At 46.4% G+C, this 19243-nt stretch overlaps 1 protein-coding gene across 7 annotated transcripts in view; it reads right to left on the bottom strand.

The window, feature by feature from the left end:
• Positions 1–19243, bottom strand: part of LOC143782312 (uncharacterized) — a 261375-nt gene that overhangs the window by 133093 nt on the left and 109039 nt on the right. For 6 of the 7 annotated variants that reach the window (XM_077269634.1, XM_077269639.1, XM_077269637.1 and 3 more), the window contains one exon: positions 16918–16962. The exons of the other annotated variant lie outside the window; for it this stretch is intronic. In XM_077269634.1, coding sequence (XP_077125749.1) covers positions 16918–16962 — 45 coding nt within the window. The remainder of the gene's footprint in view (positions 1–16917; positions 16963–19243) is intronic. 7 annotated transcript variants of the gene reach the window in all.

The raw sequence follows: 19243 nt of genomic DNA, 5'->3' as shown, positions 1-19243 counted from the left end.
GCGGTCACGTGGGACCGCTCATTAGAGAAATGATTATGGACTCCACTCCCATAGGGGTGGAGCCGCATATTCATTTCTCTAATCAGTGGTGCCGGTGACCGCTGACAGAGGAAGAGCTGCGGCACCCGAAGACAGTGTGACAGGCAGGGGGAGCGTCAGGAGCGCCGGGACTAGGTGAGTATTTTATATTCACCTGTCCACGTTCCACCCGCCGCTCAGTCTTCCCGTCCTCTGGCTCTGACTGTTCAGGTCAGAGGGCGCGATGACGCATATAGTGTGCGCGCCGCCCTCTGCCCGATCAGTCAGTGCAGAGAGACGCCGGGACGCTGAGGAGCTGCAAGCAAGAGAGGTGAGTATGTGTTTGGTTTTTTTTTATTGCAGCAGCAGCGTTATATATGGCACAGATTTATGTGGAGTATGTATGGGGCAACGGTGCAGAGCACTATATATGGCACAGATTTATATGGCACATCTATGGGGCAACGGTGCAGAGCACTATATATGGCACAGATTTATATGGCACATCTATGGGGCAACGGGGCAGAGCATTATATATGGCACAGATTTATATGGCACATCTATGGGGCAACGGTGCAGAGCGCTATATATGGCACAGATTTATATGGCACATCTATGGGGCAACGGTGCAGAGCACTATATATGGCACAGATTTATATGGCACATCTATGGGGCAACGGTGCAGAGCATTATATATGGCACAGATTTATATGGCACATCTATGGGGCAACAATGAACAGTGCAGAGCATATATGGCACTGCTTTATATGGAGCATCTATGGGGCCATAATGAACAGTGCAGAGCATATATGACACTGCTTTATATGGAGCATCTATGGGGCCACAATGAACGGTGCAGAGCATTGTATATGGGGCATCTATGGGGCCATAATGAACGGTGCAGAGCATTATATATGGCACAGCTTTATAAGGAGCATCTATGGGGCCATAATGAACGGTGCAGAGCATTCTATATGGCACAGCTATATATGGAGTATCTATGGGGCAATAATCAACGGTATGTAGCATTATATATGGCACAGCTTTATATGGAACCTCCTTTGGGGCAATAATGAACGGTATGGAGCATCTATTTTTATTTTTGAAATTCACCGGTAGCTGCTGTATTTTCCACCCTAGGCTTATACTCGAGTCAATAAGTTTTCCCAGTTTTTTGTGGCAAAATTAGGGGGGTCGGCTTATACTCGGGTCGGCTTATACTCGAGTATATACGATATATATATATATATATATATATATATATATATATATATATATATATATATATATATATATATATATTTTATTATTTTATTTTTGCAGAAAAGTTGGATTTTAGAGAGGTAATAGCAGTTCTTAAAAAATTATAATGAACATGCACATTTATGTTTAAACCTTAAAGGGGGGTGGTCAATTTAATGCCATTATCTAAACAATTTTCTAATATACTTGAAATATAAATTCAAATAAAGGCTAATGTATTAAGGAATATCTTTATCCAGTCTTTTTTGGAGCATCTCAAAAAAGTGCAGCCAGCCAGAGCACTGGAGAAGCATAAAGAACCACAGATTGAGATCTGACCGGTTATTCCCCACTCAGCTATTTCTCATTCATGGAATCATCTCCATATTCTAACAGATCTAGGAACGGCCCAATTCACACCTACGCACAAGCAGGCATAGGATATTTTTTGCAGGGTTCTATTTACCTATCAGAGGAAAATTTATTATATTTTAACTACACTGCTCAAAAAAATAAAGGGAACACTTAAACAACCCAATGTAACTGCAAGTCACACTTTTGTGTGAAATCAACCTGTCTAGCTATGAAACAACTGATTGTGAATCAATTTCTCCTGCTGTTGTGCAAATGGAGCAGACAACAGGTAGACATAATAGGCTATTGGCAAGACAACCCCTATAAAGGAGTGGTTCTACAGGGGGGTGACCATAGAACATTTCTCTGTTCTCATTCTTTTTGGCTGTTTTGGTCACTTTTGCATTTTGTCATTGCTCTCACCGCTACAGGTACTGTACAATAGCATGAGGTGTCTACAACCCACAGAAGTTGATACAAAAACCTCAATGACATATCATTGTCATCAAAATAGGGCTATGAGTAGCCCATCCAAAAAAAGCAGAAAAGATACCCACTCCAAACTACATGTATGAAAGCAGGAAATAGGAGCAACCAGGTATAGCAGAATAAAAATATATTTTATTAATAGTTTCAAGGTGAGCCATATGAACCAGAAAACATATGCAGAGAGGAAAACAGGAAACAGGTAAACTCTTTTCTCTTTCTCCTTTTATTGTTGCAGCAGGACACCTTCTGTGATCTTTTTCATCTACAACTGGTCCTTGAACGACAGATTATTTTCATGTTGGACTATTTCAAACTACGGATTATACTATGATTATGGACATCTATGCAACTAGGCACCGGATCGACGTATATCATGTCTTTAATCTCATATGGTGCTATTGTGCTCTGGATTATTATGTATTACCGTATTTTTCGGACTATAAGACGCACCGGACCATAAGACGCACCCCAAATTTGGGGTGAAAATTGCAGAAAAAAAGATTTTTTTTATAAGATGGGGGTCCGTCTTATTGTCCGAATTTACAGTATCTTACCTGAGGGCTGGCGGTGGCACAGCAGGGTCACAGGAGGCATGGTGTCGGCAGAGGTGGGGTGATGCGGTACGGCGTGCACCTGAGCAGGGTCCCGTCCTGACGCCATGGCCTGATGTGCTGGGATGAGGAGGCGCTGGGATGAGGAGGTCCTGGGATGAGGAGGTCCTGGGATGAGGAGGCGCTGGGATGAGGAGGCGCTGGAATGAGGAGGTATAGTGTAAGAGGGGTCCCTTTCCCCGGTGAGGTGATGCAGCAGCCCGGTAATGCAGCAGAGCCGGGTGAATCCTGTTATTAATAACATCAAACTTAGATGCCGCGCTACAAGGGGATGCTACTACTTCGTAGAGCAACACAAATAATGAAATAAACAAATCCTAAGGTGAGTTACCTTGTGGCCGTCACTGATGTGTCCCCGTAAGGCAGTGGGCTATTGTAATAACTGTGTTCTCCGTGCTGATGAGAGCAACGTTCCTCAGACAACACAGACAAGGGAGCGTCCTCCCAGTCTGTAGAAACCCCTGCGCGCACGCTGCTGATAGTGCCGGCACAGTTATCACAGTAGCCCACTGCCTTACGGGGACACATCAGTGACGGCCACAAGGTAACTCACCTTAGGATTTGTTTATTGCATTATTTGTGTTGCTCTACGAAGTAGTAGCATACCCTTGTAGCGCGGCATCTAAGTTTGATGTTATTAGTCTTTATTCAGAAATAGCAGGTGTACACACACCACCTGCATAGGTGCCTGCAGCTTGGGGGGGGGCACAGTCTCACTTTAGCGCCGGTGTTCATTCTGAGTATCTGAATCCTGTTATCACCGGTGGTGGCGGCCATCTTGCGGAGGCCGCGAGTGCGCAGATGGAGCCTCTGCTGCCCGGGGCTTCAGGAAAATGGCCGCCGTGATCCCAATCTGCGCACGCGCGGCATCCCGCGGCCATTTTCCTGAAGCCCCGGGCTGCAGAGGCTCCATCTGCGCACGCGCGGCCTCCGCAAGATGGCCGCCACCACCGGTAATAACAGGATTCACCCGGCTCTGCTGCATTACCGGGCTGCTGCATCACCTTACCGGGGAAAGGGACCCCTCTCACTGCGCCTCCTCATCTCCGCACGCCTGCCGCCGCACCTCTGCCACCGCACCTCTGCCGGAACGGGTAAGCCTGCATTTCGACTATTAGACGCACCCCCCATTTTCCCCCCTTTTTTGGGGGGGAAAAAGTGCGTCTAATAGTCCGAAAAATACGGTATCTGTCTTTGATATATTTATCATTGTTTTGGGCTAGATAACATATTGTAGGTATCACCTTCAGGACAAACACAAAGAAATGTCTTTTCCTATAAATACATCCCGTTGGTGAAGCAGTGTGCGCATACGTGCCACCATTCTGGGTCTCCGGCGTGCATCGGCGCGTCTCTTTGCCTCCCTCTCACACGCAGTGACGTTTTGGTGTACCTGCCGGACCTTAGATGAGCGGTGTGCATGCGCGTATTTAACCACTCCTATTGGCCATTCCCATACCATGTGCCCTACCACATTACCAAAAAAGGTCATTGCAGCTGTACTTTTATATTCCCCTTGAGAAAGCGGTGTATTAGACACGCGAAATGCGTGTCGGGGTTATACACACATGGCCCAGGGTCCTTCAGTCTCTGCCCGCGGTAAGTTCATGTCCCTCTCTTGGTTCCACTTTGGACTTAAGCATTTGGTATCTATCCTAGGAGGGTTTGGTCTGCCGTTCTAATATACTATTGCACTGGCACTTTACATTATATGCACAATCGGGTAGTTGCAATTGTCGGTTCCGAGGTTTCCCGGTTTTCCTCTCTGCATATATGTTTTACTTTATACAATTGTGATGGTGTTTTCTGGTACATATGGCTCACCTTGAAACCATTAATAAAAGATTTTTTTTTATCTGCTATACCTGGTTGCTCCTATTTCCTTCTTTCATACAACCCACAGAAGTTGCCCAGATAGTACAGCTCATCAAGACTTGCACATAAATGCGAGCTGTGGCAAGAAGGGTAGATGTGTTTGTCAGCACAGTTTCCAGAGCATGGAACAGTTACCAGGAGACAGGCCAGTATACCAAGAAACATGGAGGAGGCTGTAGGAGGCCAACAACCTAACAGAAGGACCGCTAGGAGGAGCAGTGGCAGAGCCCTGCAAAATGACCTCCAGAAGGCCACTAACATCCATTTATCTGCTAAAACTGTTAGAAACAGACCCCATAAGGGTGGTATGAGGGCCCGATGTCCACAAGTGGGCGTTGTGCTTACAGCCCAACACCATGCAGGGCGATCGGCATTTGCCAGAGAAAACAAAGAATGGCTGATTAGACATTGGCGCCTTGTGCCGTTTGCAGATGAGAGCAGGTTCAAACTGAGCATGTGACAGGCGTGAACGAGTCTGGAGATGCCGTGGAGAATATTCTGATGCCTGCAACATCCTCCACAGCATGACCGATTTGACAGTGGGTACTGACCCACTGTCAAATCGGTCATGCTGGAGGTGTGGGGAGGAATTTCTTTGGAAGGTCGGCATAGCCCTCCATGTACTAGCCAGAGGTACCCTGACTGACATTAGGTTCCGGGATGAAATCCTTAGATCCACTGTTAGACCAAATGCAGGTGCAGTGGGCCCTGGGTTCCTTCTGATGCATGATAATGCTAGACCTCATGTTGCTGAAGTGTGTCATTAGTTCTTGCATGATGAAAGCATTGATGCTATGGACTGACCTGCCCGTTCCCCAGACCTGAATCCAACTGAGCACATCTGTGCCATCATGTCTCACTCCATCCAACACTGCACCACAGACTGTCCAGGAGTTGAGTGATTTTTTAATCCACATCTGGGAGAAGAGACCTCAGGAGAACACCCACCGCTTCATCAAGACCATACCCAGGCATTGTACGGAGATCATACAGGCACGTGGAGGCCACACACACTACTCAGCATCATTGCCTTGTCTCGAGGCATTTCCAATGAAGATGGATCAGCCTGTAGTTTGAACTTTCACTTTGATTATGAGTAGTATTCCAAATCCAGACCTCCATGTGATATTCAGTTGGATTTACATTGATCGTTTTTACGTTTTATTGTTCTCAATGCATTCCACTATGTAAAGAATAAAAATTTGCAACTTGAATATTTCATTCAGTGATATCTAGGATATGGTATTTTAGTGTTCCCTTTATTTTATTGAGCCGTGTATATTTATTACTTTAGCTTCGGGCATAAAGACATTATTTAGCTCAATTAACCTTTATTTTAATTAGTATAGCATTTTATGAACATAGGCAGCAAGTGCAATATTTTATGCAGATTAGTATTCTCTGGGAAAATGACAGCGCTTTGCAATCCATGAGTTTTGAATTAAAAACACCAAGGTTACTTACCGGTAGCTGGATTTCTCAGAACCCATGACAGCACACCTGAGAAAGGGATAAGCCCAGCCAAGACAGGAAATCTAATAAAATAAAAAGGACGGTACCTCTCCCCTGCTTCAGTTGGGTTACAAAGCATGAGAGGACCTCCGGTTAATTTACACGGATAACCAACACCACATTATATACACCCAAACTATAGTGCACACCCAAAAGGTGAGAAGGGGGGAATATATAGGTGCTGTCAAGGGTTCCGGAAAAAACAGCTACCGGTAAGTAACCTTAGCGTTTTCCCTTCACCCATGACAGCACACCTGAGAGATTTTTGGAGAAATGAAACACCTTAGGGAGGGACCACCGCTTGCAGCACCCTTCTACCATAGGTTAAGTCAGCAGAGGAGGACAGATTCAGTCTGTAGTGCTTAAAGTAGATGGTGAGGATCAGGTAGCGGCCTTACAGATCTGATCAATTGATACCTCCGCCTTTTCTGCCAAGGAGGTAGCCACGGCTCTGGTGGAGTGAGCCTTGATGCCTTCAGGAAACAGAGCGCCACTCGCAGAGTAAGATAAACTAATGGCGTCCCTGATCCATCTGGTTATGCTACTTTTAGTTACCACGTAACCCTTCCTGCTACCCTGGAAGGCTATGAATAGGGAATGATCCTTTCTCCACTGACTGGGCATGGACATATATTCTAACATGGACTTCCTCCTCACCTCTAAGGTATGGAATGTTTCTTCCCCTTGATTATTATGGTTATTACAGAAGGAAGGTAAACGTGATCTCCTGACTCCTATGGAATTTAAGAACTACCTTGGGGAGATAATCCGGGTGTGGTCTTAGAACAATCCAGTTCTTATACATCTGTGTGTAAGGGGGACATATAGACAGGGCTTGTATGTCACTTACCCTACAGGCTTAAGTTAGGGCCACTAGCAACACAGTTTTAAGCATGAGGAATCTCGCAGATAACCCTGTAAGGGCTCAAATGGTTCCCTAATTAGCGCCTCGAAAACTAGGTTCGGGTCCCATGGAGGAATTTTTGGATTTATAACCGGTCTTGATCTACTACAGGATCTTATAAATCAGGACACCAATCTATTTGATGCTTGGTTGCAATTATACAAGGCACCGAAGACCGACAACTGTACCTTTTGTTAGTTGCTAACCCTAGTTGAAATCCTGACTGCAGAAATCGGAGCTTCATCCGCCAAGGGCTGTCCTAAAATTTCCAGGAATCCCTTCCATGTTCTACCATAGATACTTGATGTAAATCGGCTTCCTACTTTTCAACACGGTGGAGACTAGTCCTGGTGAGAACCCCGCCGACTCAGTAATGCCCTCTCAAATTCCATGCTGTCAGATGGAAGCCCTTCACTTGAGAGTGGCAAAATGGTCCCTGGGTAAGAAGATCTGGGATCTCTTGTAGAATCCATGGATCGGCAACGGACATCAACCTTAGAAGGGAGAACCATGGTCTCCACGCCCAATATGGAACAATGAGAATCTCCCTCACTTGATCCTCCCCGATCTTCTTCACGACCGCTGGACTAATCGCTATCGGGGAAAATACATAGGCCATACTGAACTTCCAAAGTATCTGAAGGGCATCTACTGCGAATGGATTCTCCCTTGGGACTAACAAACAGAAGTTATTCACTTTCATGTTGTGTAAACTGGCAAATAGATCTATCTGCGGCCTCCCCCATGCTCGCACTATTTGCTGTAAAATTTGAGGATTTATGTGAAGTGCGTAAGGGACAGAAGGTGTTGCTCTGCTAGCTGGAGTAGGAGGTTTGCTGCCCCCATAAGGGTATGGGACCTTGCGCTCCCCCCGGCAGTTGATATAAGCCATAACTGTGCAATTGTCCGACATGATTCGGGCATGGCGACCTTGAAGGAAGGGAAGAAAGTGTCTTAAGGCTCTTTCCATGGACCAAAACTCTATTAAGTTCAAACCCTGATCTCTTTCCAAAGGAGACCAGGTTCCCTGCACTGAGTGGGGTCTCAGATGTGCCCCCCATCCGGAATTACTCGCATCCATAGTGATAACGTCCTCCACCGGCCTCAACCACTGGACCCGATGCCAAATGCTCTCTTACTGTCCACTAGGAAAGGGAGTCTCTTACTGCCAAAGATAGATGTAACCTTCTCTCTAAATGCCCTTTTAACGACCTCTATGCCGACAGGACCTCCCACTGTAGATGCCTCAGGTGAAATTGGGCTCATTTACTGCGGGATCCTAGCAAGGACATCGCCTTTCGTAGTGTCATTGTCGGCTGATGAATTGCAGACAGTGCCAGGGCCATTATTTTGGCTATCTTGTCCTCTGGTAGGAGACAGATCTGGCGCTTGGAGTCCAGAACAAACCCCAGGAAGGATTGTATGTTTACCGGTCTTAGCCTTGATTTGAGGGTATTTACGATCCATCTCAACTCCTCTAGGACCACCGTCACCTCCCTCACCCGTTCTGCACAGTGATTTTCTGACCTCCCGACTATAAGGAAGTCCTCCAGGTACGGGATAATGATATGCCGAGAATGAAGGTAGGTCATCACTTCAGATATTACTTTGGTAAATACTCTCGGAGCCACTGATAGACCGAATGGAAGGGCTGTGTACTGGTAATGCCTGACCTGCCCTTGGACATAGAGCTACTACCCTCAGGAATTTTTGATGGTACCGATGGATTGGGATGTGGTAATAGGCATCCTTTAAGTCGATGACCGCCATGAAGCAATCCCGGAACAATAACTTTATAGCAGTGTTCACCGATTCCATCTTGAAGGAATGATTCACAACCCATCGGTTGAGCTTCCTTAGGTTGACAATAGTCCTTAGAGAACCATCCGGCTTCTGTATCAAAAAGAGGGGGGAATAAAATCCTCTTCCTATTTCTTCCACCGGGACTTCGCACAGAAGTTGTTTTTGTAATAGTCCGTAGATCTCCGCCTCCAGGGCCAGATGTTCTCCTGGTGATTTCCTGCGGGGTGGATGGACGAAGCCTATCTTCAGACCGTCCTTGATGATACTCAAAATCCAGCGACTGGGGGAAATGTTTAACCAAACAGGGAGAAAGAGCCTCCCCCCTAACTCTTACCTAACATCATTGGGGGAGATTTTTTTGAATTTGCAGAGGCCCTCTCAACATATATCTAGATCCCTTCCTATCCTTGAAGTCCCAGCTTTCTAACTCAGGATGTCCTTTTATTTACTTCCTTCTCCAAAAAGAAGGCTTCCTAGATTCCAGAGAAACGGGGAAACCCCTTCTTATCACCTGCCTTCTCCAAGATGTCCTCTAGCTTCTGCCAGAAGAGAAACTGGCCATCACATGGGATGGAACAGTCTATTCTTTGAAGTCAGGTCTCCCGGACACCCCTTGAGCCACAAGATACATCTACCCGAGTTTAGATAGGCTTGCCGACATAGCTGCTAACCTCACAGAGTCTGCTGAAGAGTCTGCTAGAAAGGCCTCTGCTCCATGCAACAGAGCCATATTGGACAAGATCTATTCTCTCGGAACCTTACTTTTAAGCTGTTCCTCCATCTGTTGCAGCAAGACCATCAGGGAGCAGACAGTACATGTCCCAGCTATCGCAGGCTTTGGACCCCCTGCAGCTGCCTCCCAGGTGTGCCTCAGGAACCCATCAGCTTTCTTATCTAATGGGTCTCCAAGTGTGCCGCAGTCCTCCAGGGGTAGGGATGACTTCTTAAAGGACTTTGCCACTGCCCCGTCAATCTTAAGGATTTTATCCCAACCCTCTGAGCCCTTCTCCTCAAAAAGGGTATCTCCTTTTAGAAGATGAGGGCAGGCTACCAGACCCCTCCGGCTTCTTCCATTCTTTATCTATGAGCGCCTCTATCCTGGAACTGGAAAATAGAATTAGACTTACCGGTTTCTAGGAACCTTCCACGACGGCATACAGAGGTTGCCTCTTTGCCTTAATGGGGAACAGGAAATACGGAGAGGTTAAAAGGCCCTCCCACCTCCCACTCGCCAGTGACTTATAACTGAAAACCATAGCACCGGTTTACCTTGAATCCCAGATTTAAATCCAGGAGTATAGGGAGGGAACTAGGGCAGTCGTGGAAGGTTCCTAGAAACCAAATTACCGGTAAGTCTAATTCTATTTTCTCTAGTCACCTTCCACGACGGCATACAGGGGAATACCAACTAATTTGGCGCTAGGGAGGGACAACGGCCTGGAGAACTTTCCAGCCGAAGACTAACTCCTTGTTGGGCATTATGTCCAATCTATAATGTTTGGAGAAGGTATGTAATGAAGATTTGTTCTGCTGATGCAGCTGCTCTTTCTGCCCAGGAGACTGAAGTAGATCTGGTCGAGTGGGCCTTAATCCCCACTGGGGGAGTCTTGTTTTGAACAAGATATGCTTCCGCTATAGCTTTCTTAATCCAGTTAGCAATAGTACTCTTTGCTACTTTTTTCCCTTTATTTTGTACTGAGGGATGGACAAATAGATTTTGATCAACTCTATAAGAGCTCGTTTGCTCTAAGTAGAATAATACAATGCGTCTGACGTCAAGCGTATGAAAACTTTCTTCTTTTGGATTTGCTGGATTTTGGCAAAAGGAAGGTAGAACAATTTCCTGGGAGAGGTGGAATTCTGACAACTTTTGGAAGAAAAGAAGGGTCGAGATGCAGCACTATAGCGTCATCTCTAATGAACAAATAGGGCTCGCTCATTGAGAGGGCCTGTAGTTCTACTCTTCTTGCTGAGGTTATGGCCACCAGAAAAATTGTTTTGTAAATAAGATTTTTTGGAGAACAGGAGGATAACGGTTCAAAGGGTGGACCTGTAAGCTCCTGTAATACCAAATTAAGGTCCCATAGGAGCACCATTGTTTGTGTTTTAGGATTCATCCTAGAGGCGGATGTCATGAACCTCTTAATCCAGCGATGATTTGCCAGATCCTGGTCAAAAATAGAACTGAGGGCGGAGATTTGGACTTTTAAGGTGCTAGGCCTGAGGCCTATTTCTAAGCCTTTTTGTAGGAAATCTAGAATTTGCGATAAATTTGGATTGAAGAGATCTGGTAATTCAGGAAGACAGAAAGAAGAAAATGTCTTACAAACTTTATTGTATATAGCATTGGTTACCGCTTTCCTTGATTTTTGAAGTGTAGAAACTACTGAGTCTGATAGTCCTTTAGCTCTCAGCACCTGGGCTTCAGTAACCATGCCGCCAGTTTCCATTTGTGAGAATCTAGGAGATGAATTGGTCCCTGTGAGAGAAGGTCGTCTTCTACCGGAAACTGGACAGGGCCATCTACCTGTAAGTCCACGATCAGGTTGTACCAGCTCCTTTTTGGCCACAACGGGGCAACCAATATAGTTGGTGTTTGTTCTTCTCGGATTTTCCGTAAGACCTTTGCCAAAATTGGGATCGGTGGAAACGCATAGGCCAGGCGAAAGTTCCACCTCTGGACTAGATCATCCACCCCTATGGAGCCGTCCCTGGGGTTTAGGGAGAAGGAGGCTTCGACTTTCGTGCTTTGGCGGGATGCGAAGAGGTCGATTTCCGGAAGACCCCACCTGTTTACAAGCATCTTGAAGTTTCGGTTGCTCAAGCACCATTCTCCCGGCTGTATATCCTGGCGACTCAGTCTGCCTGGGTGTTGGAAGAGCCTTTCAGGTGAATTGCCGTCAGATAGTAGATGTCTTTCTGCCAGGAGCATATTCGGGTAGATATGTTCCTTAAGTTGTTGTTCTTGGAACTGCCCTGGTGTCTGATGTGAGCAACCGCAGTCATTGTCCGAATATACTCGAACGTGATGTCCCCTGATAAGCTGACCCCCTATTAGAAGGGCTTCCTCTACAGCTTTTAGTTCTCTGTAATTGGATGACTTTTTGCTTGTTGCCCGGTCCCAGAGACCTTGGAAAGGGGTATTGTTTATCATAGCCCCACAGCCTCTCTTGCTGGCATCTGTTGTAATTGTAGCCAATGGGACTTGAGTCCAATTGACCCCTTTTTGTAGGTTTTTCAGGGTTACCCACCATGCCAGAGAGGCTTTGACACGACCCGGCGTGTATAGTCTTTTGTTCAATGAACTGGGATGACCGTTCCAATTCTGCAGAATATGTGCCTGAAGAATTCTGGAGTGGGCCTGAGCCCAGGGCACCGATTGGATGCAGGCTGTCATGGATCCTAGAAGTGACATGCCCTCCCTGATCGTATGAGATCTCATATCTCTGAAAGTCTTGACCTTTGATATCAAGGTTAGACGATGGTCCTCTGGAAGGAAGGACATTTGCTTTGCAGAGTTTAGGAGAACTCCCAGGAATTTTCTGGATTTGGAGGGCCGTAGCTGTGATTTTTTCAGATTCGGGACCCACCCAAGAGAAGTCAGAATATTGAGAGCCTTTGAGACATGAGACTCCAGAATCACTTTGGTGGAAGCTACTATTAGTAGGTCGTCTAGATAAGGTACTATACAGACGCCTTGCTTCCGGATAAAGGAGACTATTTCCGCCATTATCTTGGAAAATACTCTTGGTGCAGAGGAGATTCCAAACGGAAGGACATTGAACTGATAATGCTCTATCAGAAGTTCCCCTTTGTACCGCAAACTTGAGATACTTTTGGGTGAATCGGAATATGAAAGTATGCATCCTTCAGATCGATAGTATCCATGAAGGAGTGAGGGCTTATCAAAGGGATGGCAGTTTTTACCGATTCCATTTTGAATCTTCGGTATTTCACATGCTGGTTGAGAACTTTCAGATTTATGATAATACGGGACTCGCCCAAAGGTTTGGGAACCAGAAATAGATGGGAGTAATGTCCCAGATCTCTTTCTGATCCCGGAATTTGAGACATGACATTTGATTTTTTTAGATCCCTGAGGCCCGCTTTCAATATTGTCTGGTCTCTTAAGGAGGGAAGGGAGGTGACCTTTAGACCCTGTGGAGGGGAGGAGATTAACTCTATTAGAAGGCCTTCTTTGATGACATTGAGGACCCGGGGGCAATTGGTGATATTTTGCCACTGAAGGAAAAAATCTGAGCATCTCCCCCCACCGAGTCGAGGTCACCACTTTTCCTGCTGGGACTGCTGTTGTTGTTGTTGAGGGATAAGGATATTTTTCCCCCCTTCCTTTGGATAGCTCCACCTTCCAGACTTGCCTTTTCCTCTTTGAGGTGAAAGGTATGAAAAAACTTTTTCTTGGGGTTTTTTTTTCTGGAAGAGCTTTTTTCTTATCAGTTGCCTTTTCCAAGATGTCGTCTAGAGAAGGCCCAAAAACAGTCACCCTTAAATGGTATGGTGCATAATTTGGCCTTGGAGGTGATATCGCCAGACCACATCTTGAGCCAAAGAGCTCTTCTAGCTGAATTAGTTTGCACTAATGATCTGGCGGCAACTCTGATGGTCTCCATAGAGACATCCGCCAAGAACCCAGTAGCTCTAAGAAGACTGGGTAGAGAATCCAGAAATTCGCCCCTAGAAGCACCCTGGGATATATGGGATTCCAGTTCCCCTAACCAGCGGAAAAGGGCTCTAGCTACGCAAGTCAAAGCAATATTGGCTTTAAGGGCTACCGTGGAAGTCTCCCAAGATTTCTTCAATAGACTTTCGATTTTTCTGTCCATTGGATCTTTTAATTGCGAGGAGTCTTCAAATGGAACAGCCGTTCTTTTAGCCACTCTTGCCACTTGTGAGTCGACCTTGGGGACATCCCATTTGGCCGAATCTCCTAAGGGGAATCTGTGCTTCATCTCAGAGGGAATAGTGAGGCGTTTTTCTGGCAGTTCCCACTCTTGGTTAATCCTCCCATGTAAAGCACCATGGAATTAATGGCGCTATAACAATAAATAATAATGATAATAATCTTATCAGTTATATTAGAGTGTGCTGGGAATCCTACACGTTTCCCCTTAGTTATTCCACCAAACATCTAGTCCTGTATGGACTGTGGTTCTGACTCCTCCTCCAGCCCCATAGTACTGCGAACGGCAGATACTAAATCCTCAATCCAATCTGAAGAAAACAGATATTTACTGGTTTCAGAGGTCATAGGGGACATAGGTTCCTCCCGTCTACCTGAGGATGAGGCATAGGAGAGGTCTGATTCAGACTCAGAATCCTCATCCTGAATTTTTCTTTTTTTTGCTGGAGAAAGTGGTGGTGGGGGTGGAGGAGTAAAGGCCGCCAGGGAAGATTGCACCTCTTGCTTCACTAGCGAGCGGATTTCTTCCAAGAGGGAAGGTTGCTCTGCTCAGACTATTTTGTCAGTACATCATCTGCAGAGTTTTTTCTCCCATAACGGGGGCAATTTAATATTGCAAGTGGCACATTTCTTTTTAATAGACGTTTTAGGGGTAGACTTGTCTCCTTGCAACAAGAGGGGGAGAGAGTGTCAGAAATAATAAAGATCCCTTAGGTCATCTTCGGACCTTTGTCCCTGTAACACTTACTGTGGCAGGGGCAGCGCTGGGCTCTGCAGGCGCAAGGCAGGTATTGCCTTCCATCAGGACAGCCTTACCTGCGACGTTTTCAGGCAGGTTTTTATACCAGAGTAAATCTTCTGCCCCCAGCGAAAGATGATTCCCTCCTCCCCTCCATGGTCCTGGGTGGAGGAACGGCGTCCTGCACGAGGCGCCGCCGGCGGAAGTGCTGCACTGAGCAGCAGAAGTGACGCACGCGATTGACTTCCTGGACGCCGGCAGAGCACGCAGAGGGAGAGGAGACCGGAGAGCTCAGAGAGGACTCCGGTTGGGATCATTGGCCTGCTTTACCCTCTAGGGGGTGCGGGAAGGCCAGGGAACAGTCCCAAGGACACCGCAGAGCGGCGCAATGGGAGCAGCACAAAGGGGGGAGGTGAGACACGACCCATACTGCCCGGCTTTAGTTAGGCAAAGCCTAGTAAGGTCCTGTAGTCGCCAGCCACCACAGCACACGGAACCTCTGTCCCATGGGGAACAGGAAAGACACTGGCGAGTGGGAGGTGGGAGGGTCTTTTAACCTCTCCGTATTTCCTGTTCCCCATTAGGGCAAAGAGGCAACCTCCGTATGCCGTCGTGGAAGGTGACTAGAGAAAGGTGAGCTAACTTATCGCCTCCAAGCCCCCAACTATAAGATCCTCCAGGGATTTAGGTGCCCTTTCTGCCTTTAGGCCCATTGTCGACCTGACTGCCCTAACCAGTCTATCCGTGTCTCCGGCCAGAAAGCATGGTCGGCCGCCTACATCACTGTCCGAGGAAGATGGGGATTCAATCTGATATTCCCCACCGGATTGTGAGGCCCCTGATTCTGTGACAAGACCCCGAGCTCTCTTGCTTCCCTTTTTCAACTCTTTAGGGAACCTTGCACCTCTGCCCTGATTATGGCCCTTAAGCTCTTAGCGAAGTCTGGGGGGAATCTTCTCATATGGTTTTCTGTGTGCAGTCAGAGCAGAGATCTTTCTGCCAATGGACTGCCAGCAGGGTTTTACAAAGGACACACTACTTATTCTTCCTTTTGATGCTAGTCTTCCTAGACCCCTAGTGATTTAAGCAGACAATGGCCCCCATTAACAACAAAGGTGACATTTTCGTAGATCACTCACCACCAGCCGGTACCGGATTCGGAGGCTGATCAGGTGTACATACAACGTCCCTCTTGGATACTGAAGAGTCCCGCGATCTCTGGTCGGGATGGCTGCCACTCCTATGGCTGCTCCTTTTAGTGTGCCAGAGCTGGTGACCAGGCACAGACACTGAAGAATGCTCCTGCTGCTGTAAAGGCTGCTGTCCACTGGAATACTCCATGATGGGGAGCTTCGGACACAAGCTCTTCTTCTGTGGTTATCCCTCCTTAAAAAAGGGATCACACCTCCTCCGGTGCCCAACTGATGCCCCTCCCCACCAAATATCCACGAGTCCTGGCTGGCATTTTCTCCCTGGGTGCTGCCATCTTGGCCCCGGCGCAAACTCACTGAAGTCACACGGGCACGCCAATTTCCAGCATGCCTTGTGTGCAACATCAGTAGCGCGTGCCCCCAGAAGCCGGCTCAGAAGCGGTGGTCCAGAGGCAGAGGAGGGAGTGTGGCGTGGCAGCTGCAGAAGAGACGCCTGGCCCGTGACTGCCCGCCCCACGCACGCACGTACGTATATATGTGAAGGCCCACCTGGACCCGCAGACAGTGCTTCCACCAACTAAAGGCCAGTATACAGGCGCTCCTCTGCCTGTTCTTCCAGTGCCGCGACAGGCGTGGGTGAGCAGATAAAAAAAAACCTTCAAACCGCCCTGGGTTCAGCACAAGGGTTGCAGTCAGGACAGAAAACCCAACAGAAGCGGGGGAGAGGTATCGCCTTTTTATTTCAGTAGGTTTTCTGTCCTGGATGGGCAGAACCCTCTCTCAGGGGTGAAGGGAAAATTCCCTATCCTTTCCTAACTACACTACCTAGCTGCTTTACTTTTTTCCTACTTCCTTTTTGATGACGCTTCGGTTGACAATCTCAGAGGATGAGGAGATGCTTGTGTCAAAGGGCAATGGCAGCGTCCACTGCATAAGCCTGAAAAGAAGAGTCATTAGTGACCTTCGCTTCAGGGGTTGGACTCGTCCCCGCATGATGTGCACAATGACCGCACTCTCTTGATGACTCCGATCAGCAGTAACGAGCCAACAAGGCACACTGTCAGTGCCCGGTGTCAAAGCACCTAGCGTACAAAGACAAGTGTCACCACTTGCGGAGGCGGTTCCCTTTATTGTCACTTGGCAAGTCTTGGTTGGACATTGAGCTCATGCCACTGGAGAAAAGGTAATTAATGTAATGCAGAATTTGAAGTGTACAACTAGATCAGCAGGCCTGAAGGTGCAGAATGTACAGAAGAATTCTTTAACTAAAGGAAAATGTAAAATTAAAATCTGCATACCTGGTTGAACATTCCCTGCAGGGTTCATGTTCCTTATGGCTTGAGCTTAAAAAGAACAAAAAATTAGTCACCAACACAGATAATGTGATAAGAAATTTCTTAATGAAAGCACTTTCCTACATTTAGTGTACATTACATTCTAAAGAATGCAATTAAGAGGGTTATTTGGGATTTAAAGTGAGCCTGTTAGCAGTTTTGGCCGATATAAGATGCGACCATCACCTTTCAGGGCTTATACACAGCATTCTATATTGCTGTATATAAGTCACCAACCCGACCTGGAAGAACTGTAAAATAACATACTCACCTGTGGGGCAGTCTGGTCCGATGGGTGCCGCTGGTCTTGGTCCGGTGCCTCCCATCTTCTTATGGAAGACACGACCCTGAAACATCCACACAAGCTCCCCGGGATTGTGCTACTGCGAGGGGGTACTTTCCTCTGCCATGTTGAGGGCAGAGCAAAGTACTGCAGTGCAAAAAGGTATAAGAAAAAGTTATAACACAGCGGGCATGAGGCTCCTGTGTGTCCCACCTGCACTCCCGCACTTTGACTACACCATACCTCAAGGTAATATCCTATTGCACACTCTCTACATCTATATAATACTTTACCTTGGGGCATTTAGGTCTGTATTTTTGACATCTAGCCAGAAACTATATGCACATTTAGCATTTCATTGATATGCTCTGCTTTAAGGATAATAACAGGCTATTATGTGCGGTTGTTGCTAAGGGACACACGTTCCTCTTCCTGGTGCGTTAGAACTTTTTTTATACCTTCCTGCACTGGTTTTCCTTTAGTTGCTGTTATTTTCTTACCTGTTCACCAATTTTTGTCTTATTTATGCACAATAAAATTTATATTTGTCTGCACAAAACTCACCTCTCGTTTTGGATTTTGTGTCATACGCTATTCTTCAGAATATATTGGTTATGCTAGGACTAATGATTTAGAGATACTCATTTTAATCGATTTTTGATGTTTTGGCCTAGGGGTGAGTCCCACCTGGCCATGTGGACAATTCTATAGGTTATATAAAGTACTGCAGTGCGCAGGCACCTACGCACTGCAGCACCCTGCTCTGTCCTAACAGGGCAGACCAATGCACGCCTGGGTAGGAGCGCGATGCTGGGGAGCCTGTGTGGATGATGCAGGGTCATGTCATCCACAAGAAGCAAGCAGGAGGGCTGCGATCATAAGATGATGTGAGACGCAGGACCAAGACCAGCGACACCCATTGGACCAGACCGCCCCCCGCAGGTGAGTTTAATAAAACTTATTTTTCAGTTCTTCCAGGTTGGGTTGGGTCTTATACACGGTGTTCCAAATTATTATGCAAATAATATTTCATTATGCAAATAATATTTCCTCATATTTTCTCTAAATTACCTATCTGAATTGCAGTCATTGTTATTTTCCAGTCATCTACTATTCTAGTATAATTGCAATGTTTTGGAACAAACTGCCTATGAAAACAGTATCTTGTTAAAAAAAATAAACACTCAAAATGCATGTTCCAAATTATTATGCACAGCAGATTTTCAACCTTTTTTTTATTTTGAACAAAAAAAAATGGTCAATTGTGAAGTTATAATATAAGCATTATCAGCTTATTACAAAATGAAATCAAACAGTTTTCAAGTGAAAACTTTATTCTAGGTGATGTTACATTTCCACATAGGACCCCTTGTTCGAAAGAAGCTTCTGAACGAACTCTCTCGTCCATTGAATTTGTCAGTTTTTGGATGGTTTCTGCTTCAATTGTTTTGCATGTGGACAGAATACCCTCCCAGAGCTGTTGCTTAGATGTGAACTGCCTCCCGCCATCATAGACACTCCTTTTGATGATGCTCCAGAGGTTCTCAATGGGGTTGAGGTCAGGGGAAGATGGTGGCCACACCATAAGTTTGTCCTCTTTTATGCCCATAGCAGCCAGAGATGCAGATGTGTTTTTTGCAGCATGAGACGGTGCATTATCATGCATGAAAATGATCTTGCTTCAGAAAGCACGGTTCTTCCTCTTGAACCATGGCAGGAAGTGTTGTTTTAGAAACTCCACATAGATTATGGAGTTCATCTTTACCCCTTCAGGGATCATAAAGGGGCCAACAATCTCTCTCCCCATGATTCCAGCCCAAAACATTACTCCACCTCCTCCTTGTTGGCACCTTAGCCGTGTTTTCATTGGGTGTCCATCAACCAGCCATCCTCCACTCCATCCATCTGGACCATCGAGCGTTGCACGGCACTCATCGGTGAACAAAACAGTTTGGAAGTCAGTGTTCATGTATCGTTTGGCCCACTGGAGCTGTTTCTGCTTGTGTG

This window comes from Ranitomeya variabilis, chromosome 6, assembly GCF_051348905.1.
Source record: "Ranitomeya variabilis isolate aRanVar5 chromosome 6, aRanVar5.hap1, whole genome shotgun sequence".
NCBI classification, from domain to species: domain Eukaryota; kingdom Metazoa; phylum Chordata; class Amphibia; order Anura; family Dendrobatidae; genus Ranitomeya; species Ranitomeya variabilis.
The sequence above is the reverse complement of the archived record's forward strand: the minus strand, read 5'-3'. Positions and strand labels throughout refer to the sequence as shown.